General features: G+C 41.9%; 1 protein-coding gene across 4 annotated transcripts in view; it reads right to left on the bottom strand.

Moving 5' to 3' along the window:
* The window catches only part of pde1cb (phosphodiesterase 1C, calmodulin-dependent b), a 316,561-nt gene that overhangs the window by 36,450 nt on the left and 263,152 nt on the right, over positions 1-16,959 (bottom strand). For all 4 annotated transcript variants that reach the window (XM_061921038.1, XM_061921040.1, XM_061921039.1 and 1 more), the window contains 2 exons: positions 14,372-14,472; positions 6,703-6,831 (listed from right to left, as the gene is read on the bottom strand). In XM_061921038.1, the coding sequence (XP_061777022.1) occupies positions 6,703-6,831; positions 14,372-14,472 (230 nt within the window). The remainder of the gene's footprint in view (positions 1-6,702; positions 6,832-14,371; positions 14,473-16,959) is intronic.

A 16,959-nucleotide genomic window follows, 5' to 3' on the forward strand; every position in this document is an offset into this window, starting at 1 on the left:
TTGATTTTAATTAGATTCGGGCGGGTGGCGGTTGAAACATCCGGAAATATTTGATATACATGGTTCTGGGATCGGTATCCTTTACCATTCAAAGAGCCATTTAGGACCTGTGTCACAAAGCGAAGAAGACAATAGGAGACGCTAATATTCTCTAGAATGACTGCCGGCAGTCACCCAGTGAATAAGTTATAGGGCGTGCTATGAAGCCTTTGGCTTTGTCACCTTCTACAACATGTACGATCTGCTTGTCAGTCTAGTAATATGTTGTGTGTGGTTTCCGCAGCAACACGCACACGACTGCAAGGCATACTGGGTGACACAGAGTACACTAATGGTTGTGATATAAACAATTTTAACACTCTTAGTAATATGTGCCACGCTGTGAAGCCACACAAAACAAGATTGACAAACACATTTCGGGAGAACATCCTCCCTAGTAAAGTTAAAGTACCAATGATTGTCACACACACACAAGGTGCGGCGAAATTATTCTCTGCATTTGACCCATCACCCTTGATCACCCCCTGGGATGTGAGGGGAGTAGTGGGTAGCAGCGGTGCCGCGCCCGGGAATCATTCATGGTGATTTAACCCCCCAATTCAAAGCCACACAACACAACATAAACGCAACAAATCAAATACCCATAATCCTTTGTATCCATGACAATTCCTGACTATTTTATACACCCCGCTAGCAGAACCCCCCCCTCCCCCTCTCCCCTCATGCTTCGGTAAAGTGGGCGGGGTTGGGGGCACGGGGGTGAAAAATAAAATCAGGAACGGTCACGGATACAAAGGATTCTGGGTATTTGCTGTGTTGCGTTTATGTTGTGTTACTGTGAGGATGTTCTCCCGAAATGTATCTGTCAATCTTGTTTGGTGTGGCTTTTCAGCGTGGCCCATATTAAGTGTTAAAGTTGTTTATATCACAACCATCAGTGTACTCTGTATCGCCCAGTATGCCTTTCAATCTTGTACGTGAGATTGCGGAAGCTGCACACAACATGTTGCCGGACTAACAATCGGTTTGTACATGTTGTTGAAGGTGTCAAAGGCAATGTCTTCACAGCACGCCCATATTCTTGCCATCAGGATGAACGCCATTGGATATTCGCAAGAACGTTAGCAGCTCCAATTGTCTACATTGCTCTGTGAAACGGGTTAAAGGTGGCCGACCTCTGATGTATTTCAGCAGGCGGGTAGCGGGGGGGTAGCGGGCAGTTGCGGTTCTGATAAAAAGTTGGTTCGGGTGGACGGCGGGTGGATGACGACTTTGGTGATGCGGTTGCGGATGATATAATTGCCTATCCGGCTGTGTGAAAAACAACACTTTAAGACCAGTGTCTTGGAAAAATACATCACTCTTGAATCAACACAGTAGTTAATATGATGATCAATGTTAATTACAAACTAAATTTAGAATAAAAATAATAAAGGAAGTATAATTGTTGTTTATATGATATAATTGGTATCCTTGTACACGTGTACAAGGATATTTGACATGTCTTTACTGTGTATATAATTGAACAGTGTTTATGTTGTGTGCAAGGTGTATTTAGAATATGTTGTGCAAAGGAAATTTCATATCTTTAGGAAGGTCTTCTTGCTTATAGGGTTAGGAGCAATAAGTGTTCAACTTCAGCCTAAACCCTTTCGGTCTGGAACATTTTCAATGAATGAATGTGCAACTGTTTGTTTACGTCGGGGGTCGGCAACCTTTACCACTCAAAGAGCCATTTTGACCCGTTTCACAAAATAAAGAAAACTATGGGAGCCACGAGACTCTTTTGAAATTTCAAATGAAATAACACAGCATACAAAGTTTGTTTTGGCAGAGGGGTTAGTGCGTCTGCCTCACAATACGAAGTTCCTGCAGTCCTGGGTTCAAATCCAGGCTCGGGATCTTTCTGTGTGGAGTTTGCATGTTCTCCCCGTGAATGCGTGGGTTCCCTCCGGGTACTCCGGCTTCCTCCCACCTCCAAAGACATGCACCTGGGGATAGGTTGATTGGCAACACTAAAATTGGCCCTAGTGTGTGAATGTTGTCTGTCTATCTGTGTTGGCCCTGCGATGAGGTGGCGACTTGTCCAGGGTGTACCCCGCCTTCCGCCCGATTGTAGCTGAGATAGGCGCCAGCGCCCCCGCGACCCCAAAAGGGAATAAGCGGTAGAAAATGGATGGATGGATACAAAGTTTGTTTTTGCTTTGTGCTATGTATTAACCAGGGGTCTCAGACACGCGGCCCGCACCTTAATATGAAAATGTAATATTAGTGCGGCCTGCGAATTTTATTTGAATGCCGCTTGACAACATCACTTTTGCCAATTTTTCCGGGAGACTACCGAGTTTCAGAGCAAACGTTCTCTCGACTCTCTGCTGGTTTTCACCCAAACAACAATAATAAAGGCGTGCTATGATGACAATGTGTTTATTGCCCTCCACAACCATAACAAACGGCTTACCAGTCCATTTACATGTTGTATGAGGCTTCTGCACACACACATAAGCGACTGCAAGGCATACTTACTCAACAGCCATACAGGTCACACAGAGGGTTTGTGATATAAACAACTTTAGCACTCATACAAATATGCGCCACACTGTGAACCCACACCAAACAAGAATGACAAACACATTTTGGGAGAACATCCGCACTGTAACACAATATAAACACAGAATCCCATGCATCCCTAACTCTTCCGGGCTCCATTACGGTGCTAGCGGGGGTGTATAATGCAGCCCGGAAAAGTTAGGGATGCATGGGATTCTGGGTATTTTTTCTGTTGTGTTTATGTTGTGTTACAGTGCGGATGTTCTCCCGAAATGTGTTTGTCATTTTTGTTTGGTGTGGTTTCACAGTGTGGCGCATATTAGTAAGAGTGCTAAAGTTGTTTATATCACAACCCTCAGTGTGACCTGTGTGGCTGTTGAACAAGTATGCCCTGCAGTCGCTTGCGCGTTGAGTCAGCAGCCGCACACTGGATGTGGCTGGCCGGCACTCAGACAGGATGGTATTAAAGCGGACGTTACGACATGGTCGAGAGGACGTTCAAGGCATTGCCATCACGGCACGGCCTCAATATTGTTGTCCTGGTGAAAATCTGAGAATGTTATCCTTGGGAGATTTCTGGGAGAGGCACTGAAATCCGGAAAACCGTACGGAAAAATGGGGGGGGTCGGCAAGTATGCAGCTGAGCCACATCAAAGTGATCCATGTGGCTCCGGAGCCGCAGGTTGCCGACCCCCGGGTTTATGCGAAACTGTTTGTTTATTTTGTTGACCACTGACCGAAGAAATAATAATAATAAAAAAAGAGGGTCAACTGAAAGTTCGACATTAACTGTCAAAAAATCAATCGATTCAATTGATATTTTATTCTATTATCATGCTTTTTGATGTCATAAGTAATAAAGCTATAGTTGATCACCAGCCTGTCCTTGTGCGTGTTTATGTCTGCTAGTTAAAGTGGAACATTATCACCAGACCTATGTAAGCGTCAATATATACCTTGATGGTGCAGAAAAAAGACCATATATTTTTTTAACCGATTTCCGAACTCTAAATGGGCGAATTTTGGCGAATGTGACGTCACCTAGGTAATACTGCTCTGTTTTTTTCCGTTTTTTCGACTATTTTTTGTAACCTTGGAGACATGCCTCGTCGGTGTGTTGTCGGAGGGTGTAACAACACTAACAGGGAGGGATTCAAGTTGCACCGCTGGCCCGAAGATGCGAAAGTGTCTGCCACCAGACCCCCATTGAATGTGCCGGAGTGTCTCCACATTTTACCGGCGATGACAGACATGGCACAGAGATGTATGGATAACCTGCAGATGCATTTGCAACGATAAAGTCAACGAAATCACAAAGGTGAGTTTTGTTGATGTTGTTGACTTATGTGCTAATCAGAACAATTTGGTTGCGGCGTGACTGCCAGCTAATCGATGCTAACATGCTACAATAAACAATGCTAACATGCTATTTACAGGCGGTGCTAAAGCAGACATGGTTTAGGGATGTATGGATAACCTGCAGATGCATTTGCAACGATAAAGTCAACGAAATCACAAAGGTGAGTTTTGTTGATGTTGACTGCCAGCTAATCGATGCTAACATACTACGCTAATCGATGCTAACATGCTATTTACTGGCGGTGCAAAAGCAGACATGGCACAGAGATGTATGGATAACCTGCAGATGCATTTGCAACGATAAAGTCAACGAAATCACAAAGGTGAGTTTTGTTGATGTTGACTGCCAGCTAATCGATGCTAACATACTACGCTAATCGATGCTAACATGCTATTTAACGGCGGTGCTAAAGCAGACATGGTACAGAGATGTATGGATAACCTGCAGATGCATTTGCAACGATAAAGTCAACGAAATCACAAAGGTGAGTTTTGTTGATGTTGACTGCCAGCTAATCGATGCTAACATACTACGCTAATCGATGCTAACATGCTATTCGCCGGCGGTGCTAAGGCAGACATGGCACAGAGATGTATGGATAACCTGCAGATGCATTTGCAACTATATTACGTTTCCTTCCACCCACATTTAATGCAAAACAAACACTTACCAATCGAAGGATTTAAGTTGCTCCAGTGTCACGAGATGCGAAAGTCCTGATCATTTGGTCCGCACATTTTACCGGTGATGCTAACGCAGCTGTTCGGCCATGCTGTGGCTATGAATAGCGTCAATAGCTATTCGCTCAATAGCTTCAGTTTCTTCTTCAATACTTTCATACTCCAACCATCTGTTTCAATACACACGTAATCTGTTGAATCGCTTAAACCGCTGAAATCCGAGTTTGAATCCGAGCTATTGTTGCTATATCTTGCTGTGGTATTCCCATTGTTTGTTTACATTGGCAGCACTGTGTGACGTCACAGGGAAATGAACAGTGTCTTTGCAGAGAGCGAAAAAAAGGCACTTTAAAGCTTTTTTTTGGGATATTCCGGGACCGGTAAAATTTTGAAAAAAAACTTCAAAAAATACAACAAGCCACTGGGAACTGATTTTTATTCTTTTTAACCCTTTTGAAATTGTGATAATGTTCCCCTTTAATACGGCGTGCCAGGTCCTTTTATCCTCATCTCAATGGTCGTTTGCAGGCATCTCAATTAAAAGCGACCATTATCATTTTATAACATGTCGTGTACACAGCTTCCACGTGTCAAGAGCAATGTCATATTTCACCCCCCAGGGGTCCTGGACTCATTCCACCCTCAGAATGAGTCCGGGGGTTAGTCTCACATGGATTGGGAGATCGATTCCGAGTTTTATACTTAGCCAACTCTTCCTGCGTACCGGATAAAACTTGTTGGGTGGACTTAAACGCATGGAAGAACAGGACCCGAGAGAATCAATCAATCAATCAATCAATGTTTACTTATATAGCCCTAAATCACTAGTGTCTCAAAGGGCTGCACAAACCACCACGACATCCTCGGTAGGCCCACATAAGGGCAAGGAAAACTCACACCCAGTGGGACATTGGTGACAATAATGACTATGAGAACCTTGGAGAGGAGGAAAGCAATGGATGTCGAGCAGGTCTAACATGATACTGTGAAAGTTCAATCCACAATGGATACAACACAGTCGCGAGAGTCCAGTCCAAAGAGGATCCAAGACACAGCAGCGAGAGTCCCGTTTACAGCGGAGCCAGCAGGAAACCATCCCAAGGGTAGCGGACCAGCAGCGCAGAGATGTCCCCAGCCGATACACAGAGGGACATAGAAGAAAAAGAAAAGAAACGGCAGATCAACTGGTCTAAAAAGGGAGTCTATTTAAAGGCTAGAGTATACAAATGAGTTTTAAGGTGAGACTTAAATGCTTCTACTGAGGTGGCATCTCAAACTGTTACCGGGAGGGCATTCCAGAGTACTGGAGCCCGAACGGAAAATGCTCTATAGCCCACAGACTTTTTTTGGGCTTTGGGAATCACTAATAAGCCGGAGTCCTTTGAACGCAGATTTCTTGCCGGGACATATGGTACAATACAATCGGCAAGATAGGATGGAGCTAGACCGTGTAGTATTTTATACGTAAGTAGTAAAACCTTAAAGTCACATCTTAAGTGCACAGGAAGCCAGTGCAGGTGAGCCAGTACAGGTATATATGTATGTATATACAGTATGTATATAAAGGTATATACAGTACAGGCGTAATGTGATCAAACTTTCTTGTTCTTGTCAAAAGTCTAGCAGCCGCATTTTGTACCAACTGTAATCTTTTAATGCTAGACATGGGGAGACCTGAAAATAATACGTTACAGTAATCGAGACGAGACGTAACAAACGCATGGATAATGATCTCAGCGTCTTTAGTGGACAGAATGGAGCGAATTTTAGCGATGTTACGGAGATGAAAGAAGGCCGTTTTAGTAACACTTTTAATGTGTGCCTCAAAGGAGAGAGTTGGGTCGAAGATAATACCCAGATTTTTTACCGTGTCGCCTTGTTTAATTGTTTGGTTGTCAAATGTTAGAGTTGTATTATTAAATAGAGTTCGGTGTCTAGCAGGACCGATAATCAGCATTTCCGTTTTTTTGGCGTTGAGTTGCAAAAAGTTAGCGGACATCCATTGAGAGAAGGGCTCACTAGAAGTATAAACTGGAGTCACATGACGGTTTGGCTTGGGTAACAACACTCCACTTAACATCCCTTTTGTTGTCTCAGCATCATCACTCTTACCTCCAGTCGTCCTTGGAGAGGTTGTAGAGGATGTTCATCTCGTCGTCGTCCTGCAGCAGGCGGTAGGCGGCGCTCACGTGGTGGCTCTCCAACACCGAGCGGTCGTTGTACAGGATGGCCGTGTCCGACCTGAGAGGACAGCAGCAAATCACATCTAATGTTTGCTTCTCTTAACTCTTAACTGATCTCTCAACTGCGGTTTGGAGAAAAACCTTTGAGGATACTTGAGGCAGTTTGTGCTTTTTTAGGAATTGTGCACAATAAGGCTGCAACCTCTTGGAACAACTGAGGCACCGAGGATTTCACTTGCAATTATGAGAGTTGTGCCGCATAAATGGGCTGCGGGAGTAGAAAATAACAAGGTTGAACGTGGATGGAGCGAGGTTCCCTGAGGCTAGAAAAGTTAGCATGTCAATAAGTACTCATTAGGCAGCTTTCACATGTCGACATGCGCCAATCAATAGGCTGCTTTCCCTTTTTTGTTGAACCATGGGCACACTTTTAGCTCGGGGCCACACTCAAGCACGTTTACATCACATTTGCTGTTAACATTACGACATTGTATTACCGAACATTTCCTGGTGTGTCTGTTACTGCTAGAATAATCGTATATATAGTAAGTTGTCAGAATAATTGTATCCAAGTTATCACAAAACTTTGCGTTCCCGGCTAGCAGACAAAAGCTGTCTTTGATCTTACCAAGCAAAAGGCTTGTAAAACTCCACTGTGTAGGATGGGAAGTGACAAGAAGGTCTCTTTGATGTATCATAATCCACAGGAAGATTTTGTCTTGACCCAAGATCTACAAAGCTGAGAATAAGCAGGACCTGACCCCCCTCCAGGCACCTTTCTTTAGAACTGTTTTGTAACCAAAGGCGACGCCTGTTTACGACCCCCCTTCCTTTAGAAACAGCTGTTGCCAAGTAGTCAGGGAAAGTCTAAATAAAAGAGGAGGCGTACAATGTTTCGTGAGAGCGTGGTGGAAGACTACAAAGAGTACAGCACAGACGTTTGTCCTTAATTGAGCTAAATTGAATGCTGTCTCTGTTGAATTCCTTGTTTCTTGTCTGTATAATAAATGTCATCAGTGTTTGAACCTGACATAAGTTATCACACAACTCTACATTTCCATGAGTTCCTGGCGAGCAGACAAAAGCTGTCTTTGATCTTACCAAGCAAAAGGCTTGTGAAAACTCCACTGTGTAGGATGGGAAGTGACATGAATGTCTCAGTTTCTTTGATGTATCAAATCCACAGGAAGATTTTGTCTTGACCCAAGATCTACAAAGCTGAGAATAAGCAGGACCTGACCCCCCTCCAGGCACCTTTCTTTAGAACTGTTTTGTAACCAAAAGCGACGCCTGTTTACGACCCCCCTTCCTTTAGAAACAGCTGTTGCCAAGTAGTCAGGGAAAGTCTAAATAAAAGAGGTGTACAATGTTTCAAGACTACAAAGAGTACAGCACAGACGTTTGTCCTTAATTGAGCTAAATTAAATGCTGTCTCTGTTGAATTCCTTGTTTCTTGTCCGTATAATAAATGTCATCAGTGTTTGAACCTGACATAAGTTATCACACAACTCTACATTTCCATGAGTTCCTGGCGAGCAGACAAAAGCTGTCTTTGATCTTACCAAGCAAAAGGCTTGTAAAAACTCCACTGTGTAGGATGGGAAGTGACAAGAATGTCTCAGTTTCTTTGATGTATCATATTACACAGGAAGATTTTGTCTTGACCCAAGATCTACAAAGCTGAGAATAAGCAGGACCCGACCCCCCTCCAGGCACCTTTCTTTAGAACTGTTTTGTAACCAAAGGCGACGCCTGTTTACGACCCCCCTTCCTTTAGAAACAGCTGTTGCCAAGTAGTCAGGGAAAGTCTAAATAAAAGAGGTGTACAATGTTTTGTGAGAGCGTGGTGGAAGACTACAAAGAGTACAGCACAGACGTTTGTCCTTAATTGAGCTAAATTGAATGCTGTCTCTGTTTAATTCCTTGTTTCTTGTCTGTATAATTAATGTCCTCAGTGTTTGAACCTGACATAAGTTATCACACAACTCTACATTTCCATGAGTTCCTGGCGAGCAGACAAAAGCTGTCTTTGATCTTACCAAGCAAAAGGCTTGTAAAACTCCACTGTGTAGGATGGGAAGTGACATGAATGTCTCAGTTTCTTTGATGTATCGTAATCCACAGGAAGATTTTGTCTTGACCCAAGATCTACAAAGCTGAGAATAAGCAGGACCTGACCCCCCTCCAGGCACCTTTCTTTAGAACTGTTTTGTAACCAAAGGCGACGCCTGTTTACGACCCCCCTTCCTTTAGAAACAGCTGTTGCCAAGTAGTCAGGGAAAGTCTAAATAAAAGAGGAGGCGTACAATGTTTTGTGAGAGCGTGGTGGAAGACTACAAAGAGTACAGCACAGACGTTTGTCCTTAATTGAGCTAAATTGAATGCTGTCTCTGTTGAATTCCTTGTTTCTTGTCTGTATAATAAATGTCATCAGTGTTTGAACCTGACATAAGTTATCACACAACTCTACATTTCCATGAGTTCCTGGCGAGCAGACAAAAGCTGTCTTTGATCTTACCAAGCAAAAGGCTTGTGAAAACTCCACTGTGTAGGATGGGAAGTGACATGAATGTCTCAGTTTCTTTGATGTATCAAATCCACAGGAAGATTTTGTCTTGACCCAAGATCTACAAAGCTGAGAATAAGCAGGACCTGACCCCCCTCCAGGCACCTTTCTTTAGAACTGTTTTGTAACCAAAAGCGACGCCTGTTTACGACCCCCCTTCCTTTAGAAACAGCTGTTGCCAAGTAGTCAGGGAAAGTCTAAATAAAAGAGGTGTACAATGTTTCAAGACTACAAAGAGTACAGCACAGACGTTTGTCCTTAATTGAGCTAAATTAAATGCTGTCTCTGTTGAATTCCTTGTTTCTTGTCCGTATAATAAATGTCATCAGTGTTTGAACCTGACATAAGTTATCACACAACTCTACATTTCCATGAGTTCCTGGCGAGCAGACAAAAGCTGTCTTTGATCTTACCAAGCAAAAGGCTTGTGAAACTCCACTGTGTAGGATGGGAAGTGACATGAATGTCTCAGTTTCTTTGATGTATCATAATCCACAGGAAGATTTTGTCTTGACCCAAGATCTACAAAGCTGAGAATAAGCAGGACCTGACCCCCCTTCAGGCACCTTTCTTTAGAACTGTTTTGTAACCAAAGGCGGCGCCTGTTTACGATTCCCCCTTCCTTTAGAAACAGCTGTTGCCAAGTAATCAGGGAAAGTCTAAATAAAAGAGGAGGTGTACAATGTTTTGTGAGAGCGTGGTGGAAGACTACAAAGAGTACAGCCCAGACGTTTGTCCTTAATTGAGCTAAATTGAATGCCGTCTCTGTTGAATTCCTTGTTTCTTGTCTGTATAATAAATGTCATCAGTGTTTGAACCTGACATAAGTTATCACACAACTCTACATTTCCATGAGTTCCCGGCGAGCAGAAAAAAGCTGTCTTTGATCTTACCAAGCAAAAGGCTTGTAAAAACTCCACTGGGTAGGATGGGAAGTGACAAGAATGTCTCAGTTTCTTTGATGTATCATAATCCACAGGAAGATTTTGTCTTGACCCAAGATCTACAAAGCTGAGAATAAGCAGGACCTGACCGGGCTACAGGCACCTTTCTTTAGAACTGTTTTGTAACCAAAGGCGACGCCTGTTTACAACCCCCCTTCCTTTAGAAACAGCTGTTGCCAAGTAGTCAGGGAAAGTCTAAATAAAAGAGGAGGCGTACAATGTTTCGTGAGAGCGTGGTGGAAGACTACAAAGAGTACAGCACGGATGTTTCTCCTCAATTGAGCTAAATTGAATTCTGTCTCTGTTGAATTCCTTGTTTCTTGTCTGTATAATAAATGTCATCAGTGTTTGAACCTGACATAAGTTATCACACAACTCTACATTTCCATGAGTTCCCGGCTAGCAGACAAAAGCTGTCTTTGATCTTACCAAGCAAAAGGCTTGTAAAAACTCCACTGTGTAGGATGGGAAGTGACAAGAATGTCTCAGTTTCTTTGATGTATCATAATCCACAGGAAGATTTTGTCTTGACCCAAGATCTACAAAGCTGAGAATAAGCAGGACCTGACCCCCCTCCAGGCACCTTTCTTTAGATCTGTTTTGTAACCAAAGGCGACGCCTGTTTACGACCCCCCTTCCTTTAGAAACAGCTGTTGCCAAGTAATCAGGGAAAGTCTAAATAAAAGAGGAGGTGTACAATGTTTTGTGAGAGCGTGGTGGAAGACTACAAAGAGTACAGCACAGATGTTTCTCCTCAATTGAGCTAAATTGAATGCTGTCTCTGTTGAATTCCTTGTTTCTTGTCTGTATAATAAATGTCATCAGTGTTTGAACCTGACATAAGTTATCACACAACTCTACATTTCCATGAGTTCCTGGCGAGCAGACAAAAGCTGTCTTTGATCTTACCAAGCAAAAGGCTTGTGAAACTCCACTGTGTAGGATGGGAAGTGACAAGAATGTCTCAGTTTCTTTGATGTATCATAATCCACAGGAAGATTTTGTCTTCACCCAAGATCTACAAAGCTGAGAATAAGCAGGACCCGACCCCCCTCCAGGCACCTTTCTTTAGAACTGTTTTGTAACCAAAGGCGGCGCCTGTTTACGACCCCCCTTCCTTTAGAAACAGCTGTTGCCAAGTAGTCAGGGAAAGTCTAAATAAAAAAGGAGGCGTACAATGTTTTGTGAGAGCGTGGTGGAAGACTACAAAGAGTACAGCACGGATGTTTCTCCTCAATTGAGCTAAATTGAATTCTGTCTCTGTTTAATTCCTTGTTTCTTGTCTGTTTAATAAATGTCATCAGTGTTTGAACCTGACATAAGTTATCACACAACACTTATGCTCAAAGACCGTTGCTCTAGTTCAGGGGTCACCAACCTTTTTGAAACCAAGACCTACTTCTTGGGTACTGATTAATGCGAAGGGCTACCAGTTTGATACACACTTAAATAAATTGCCAGAAATAGCCCATTTGCTCAATTTACCTTTAACTCTATGTTATTATTAATAATGAATGATATTTATCTTTGTGGAAACACTGATCATCTTAATGATTTCTAACAATAAATATATATTTTTGATGACATGTTTTAAATAAGTTAAAATCCAATCTGTACTTTGTTAGAATATATAACAAATTGGACCAAGCTATATTTCTAACAAATACAAGTCATTATTTCTTCAACATTTTCCAGGACAAAAATTTTTAAGAAATTCAAAAGACATTGAAATAAGATTTACATTTGATTCTACAGATTTTTCTAGGTTTCGCCAGAATATTTTTTTGGAATTTTAATCATAATAAGTTTGAAGAAATATTTCACAAATATTCTTCCTCGAAAAAACAGAATCTGAAATTAAGAATTACATTTAAAATGTATTTATTTATTATTCTTTACAATAAAAAATACATTTACTTGAACATTAATTTAAGTTGTCAGGAAAGAAGAGGAAGGAATTTAAAAGGTAAAAAGGTATATGTGTTTAAAAATCCTAAAATTATTTTAAAGGTTGTATTTTTTTCTCTAAAGTTGTCTTTCTGAAAGTAATAAGAAGCAAAGTAAAAAAATAAATGAATTAATTTAAACAAGTGAAGACCAAGTCTTTAAAATATTTTCTGGGATTTTCAAATTCTATTTGAGTTTTGTCTCTCTTAGAATTAAAAATGTCGAGCAAAGCGAGACCAGCTTACTAGTAAATTAATAAAATGTAAAAAAATACAGGCAGCTCACTGGTAAGTGCTGCTATTTGAGCTATTTTTAGAACAGGCCAGCGGGCGACTCATCTGGTCCTTACGGGCGACCTGGTGACCCCTGCTCTAGTTAATATCTATTGTGCTCAAGCTGTACTTTTTCTTCTGGCGCAAGGGCACACAACTTGTTATCTTCTACTGCAAGTTGGGAGTTGCCTCGCCGCAGATGTTTAATGTCTTTCTACTTGCTAACAGCCAAGGACGAACCAGGACCTCAACGAAGATAATTCTTATCAACAGCGGACAGACAAAGCAGAGACAGGGCCTAATCACAACGCCCCCAGTACATTTCCGCTCTGAATAATCACATATTGTGCAAACTGAGCTGCTCGCATAATGACAGACCCGTCCCTTTAAAAGCAGCCTCAACATGTAACTAAGGAACTCCTAAACTGAATAAAAAGAGGAGAATGTGGGCTGTTCCTCAGAGCGTAAATGAGTGTGCAGCTCCATGCTTTCTCCTCATGAGCAAAATTTAATAATAATAATAATAATAATGGATTAGATTTATATCGCACTTTTCTATTGTTATATACTCAAAGCGCTCACAGAGAAGTGGGAACCCATCATTCACTCACACCTGGTGGTGGTAAGCTACATCAGTAGCCACAGCTGCCCTGGGGTAGACTGACAGAAGCGTGGCTGCCAGTTTGCGCCTACGGCCCCTCCGACCACCACCAATCATTCATTCATCATTCATTCACCAGTGTGAGCGGCACCGGGGGCAAAGGGTGAAGTGTCCTGCCCAAGGACACAACGGCAGCGACTTTGATGTCCATAGGTGGGAAGCGAACCTGCAACCCTCAGGTTTCTGGCACGGCCGCTCTACCCACTACGCCATGCCGCCCCAAAACTTTAACTATGTCTCTGCATGATTCCTTGCTTCTTGTTCTGTTTAATAGATAGTTTAGTGCTTAAAGCTGACAGTTGCTGTTCAATTGTTGGCAGTTGGCAGGAATAACTGGTGGGAGGAGGAGTCTCGGTTATTACTCTTGTTTTACACCACTCGTATTTTGGACCCCCATGGATTTGTTTGTAAGTTAACAATAGGCTTTGATTTTGTGGACTATTTCTAGCCATTGTATTTTTTTTTTCTTATAGGGTGATGACTATCATTAATAACTGCACACTAAAAATGCTGGGTTATTTTGATAACCCAATATATAAGTTGCTAGTGTTGGGTTACATTTTGGAGTTATTTTTATGAAGAGCAATCCATTTTTTTGGGTTATAAGGGTAGTATTTTAACTCAATTGATGGGCTTTGAAAATGATGAACCATTTTCGGGTTGTTTTTCAACGGGTAAAAAGCTTTTTTTTATTTTATTAAAAAGTTACTTTTTTCTTGAAGGGAATTTTATTATGGATTAATATCATTAGCATTATTTACAATCACCCATAACACAATTTCCCAACTCATTTTGAGACTAGGTTTGTATGTGAGTGGTTATCATTAATAACTGGGGAGAGGAATAACCTCTTATCCCTTCATCTGGTGCTTTGTTGGCAACAGGAACTTCGAGATTGACTTAGGAGACATTCAGCCTTCTTCCAGAGAAGTAGTGTGAATGTTTTTGCAGGTCTATAAAGAAGCATAAAAGTAACCATTGTTCCAAGTCGCTGTTAAACACCAACGAGGCGTAACAAAGACAAAGTTGACCCAACACCGTATTTGTTTCACCGGCGTAGTCGTTCCATCAGTTCTTATGTCCTCTCCATTTCGTTTGTTTCTGCCCTTGGAGGCAATTCCCAGCGAGCATGTAAAGACCTTGCGCCGTTTACGAGGGCATCAATCTCCGAGCACTTTGGAGGTTTATGTTGTGTTGTGTTGTTCTACCTGGTCTGAATGTGGAAGTTGTTGGTGGTCCCCGTGTGCTCGTAGTCGTGCACAGCTGCTGCGAAGATCATGGCAAAGATCTCCAGCTCGGTTAACCAGTGCTGGAAACACGGAGGAGAAGAGAGGAAGACAATAAAACAGAGGAAAGAGTTAAACATGAAGGAGAAAGGAGGAACAAAAGAAGGCGGAACAGCATTCGGTTGATTTTTTTTCTCTTAGTTGCCAAATATAGAATCCTGGTCAAAAGTGTACGTACGAACATGATGTCATGGCTGTCTTGACTTTCCAATTATTTCTAACACTCTTATTTTTTTGTGATGTAGTGATTGGAGCACATACTTGTTGCCAACCTTGAGACCTCTGATTTCGGGAGGTGGGGCGAGGGAGTAGTTGGGGGCGTGGTTAAGAGGGGAGGAGTATATTTACAGCTATAATTCACCAAGTCAAGTATTTCATATATATATCTATATATATATGTATAGGAAATACTTGACTTTCAGTGAATTCTAGCTATATATATATATATATATATATATACACAAATAATAAGCAATTCAAATAATACTTGAATTTCAGTGTTCATTTATTTACACATATACACACACATAACACTCATCTACTCATTGTTGAGTTAAGGGTTGAATTGTCCATCCTTGTTCTATTCTCTGTCACTATTTTTCTAACCATACACATGTACAGTAGATGGCAGTATTGTCCTGTTTAAGAGTGTAACAACATTGCTGTTTACGGCAGACAAACTGCTTTACGGTAGACGGAAACGTGACTGCTGTTGTTGTGTGTTGTTGCCGCGCTGGGAGGACGTTAATGAAACGGCCTAACAATAAACCCACAGAAGAAACCAAGAACTCGCCCTCAATCATTCTACAGTTATAACGTCATTGGGCAGGCACGCCTGGCAGGCTGTTTATATTGTGGGAAAGCGGACGTGAAAACAGGCTGTCGACACGTCGCTCAGGTCTGCATGAAGCTGGAGGGGGCGTGGCCTCCAGCTCCACCTGAATTTCGGGAGATTTTCGGGAGAAAATTTGTCCCGGGAGGTTTTCGGAAGAGGCGCAGAATTTCGGGAAATCTGGGAGGGTTGGCAAGTATGCTTGTTGCTCACAAAAAACATTCATGAATTTTGCTTTTGTTATGAATTTATTATGGCTCTACTGAAAATGTGAGAAATCAAAAGTATACGTACAGCAATGTTAATATTTGCTTACATGTCCCTTGGCAAGTTTCACTGCAATAAGGCGCTTTTGGTAGCCATCCAATTGAATTTTTCAATACAAAATTGGTGCAGTTCAGCTAAATGTGTTGCTTTTCTGACATGGACTTGTTTCTTCAGCATTGTCCACACCTTTAAGTCAGGACCTTGGGAAGGCCGTTCTAAAATGTTCATTCTAGCCTGATTTAGCCATTCCTTTACCACTTTTGAGGTGTGTTTGAGGGCCAATGTCCTGTTGGAACACCCAACTGTGCCCAAGACCCAACTGATAATTTTAGCTTGTCCTGAACATTTTGGAGCTAATCCTCTTTTTTCATTGTCCCATTTAAAGCAACAGTTCCATTGGCAGCAAAACAGGCCCAGAACATAATACTACCACCACCATGCTTGGCGGTAGGGGTGATGTTCCTGGGATTAAAGGCCTCACCTTTTCTCCTCCAAACATATTACTGGGTATTGTGGCCTAACAACTAAATATTAGTTTCATCTGACCACAGAACTGTCCTCTAGAAGGTCTTATCTACCATTTACCATGAATTGATTAACGTGGACCCCGACTTAAACGAGTTAAAAAACTTATTGGGGTGTTACCATTTGGTGGTCAATTGTACGGAATATGTACTGTACTGTGCAATCTACTAATAAAAGTATCAATCAATCAATCAATCAATCAATCAATCAATCAATCAATCAATCAATCAGTCAATCAGTCAATCAATCAATCAATCAATCAATCAATCAATCTTTGTCCATGTGATGTCAAACATACTTTAGTACATATCTCCCTTTCTTTCATTTCTTAAGGAGCTATGAGATTGGCACAAGGTCAAAATACATATTTTATATGCATGTTTTCTTTTAGATCAGGTTTAGATATTTACTTGATTAGTCCCCGAAGGGGAAATTCAGATTTTCAGCGTGATGCCGTTGAAGAGCACACATACATTACAGGGTGACAGTTTAGGAACCCTGACGGGTCAGCAAAGTTCCGCTGCCCCTTCGAAAGGTGGGGAAAAAGGTCAATGCTGTCGGGGGGGTTTGGATGAGTAAAAAAAAAGGTTTGGTCTTAGACTGGACTCCTGGGGAGGGGGTCCAAACTGAGAGCAAGAAAAAAAACAGAATAGTCATAAGCACATATAAACATTTTACATAGAAACCACAAAACTTGCAACAGAGGGGAGGTAGTGGGGGATACAAAGGCAGGCTACTGCTATCTAAAGAGCTGCTCAGCCATCCATGATCCCTAAGGGATTCAAGTGGTGGTGAAGGCCTGGGGTGGGGGTGGGAGTGTGCATATTGTCCAGGGTGTATTGTTGTTGTGTCTGCAGGCGTTAGGAGCAAAGGTCACCTCCCGGGT

The sequence above is a fragment of the Nerophis ophidion genome, linkage group LG14 (assembly GCF_033978795.1).
Source record: "Nerophis ophidion isolate RoL-2023_Sa linkage group LG14, RoL_Noph_v1.0, whole genome shotgun sequence".
Taxonomy (NCBI): Eukaryota; Metazoa; Chordata; class Actinopteri; order Syngnathiformes; family Syngnathidae; genus Nerophis; species Nerophis ophidion.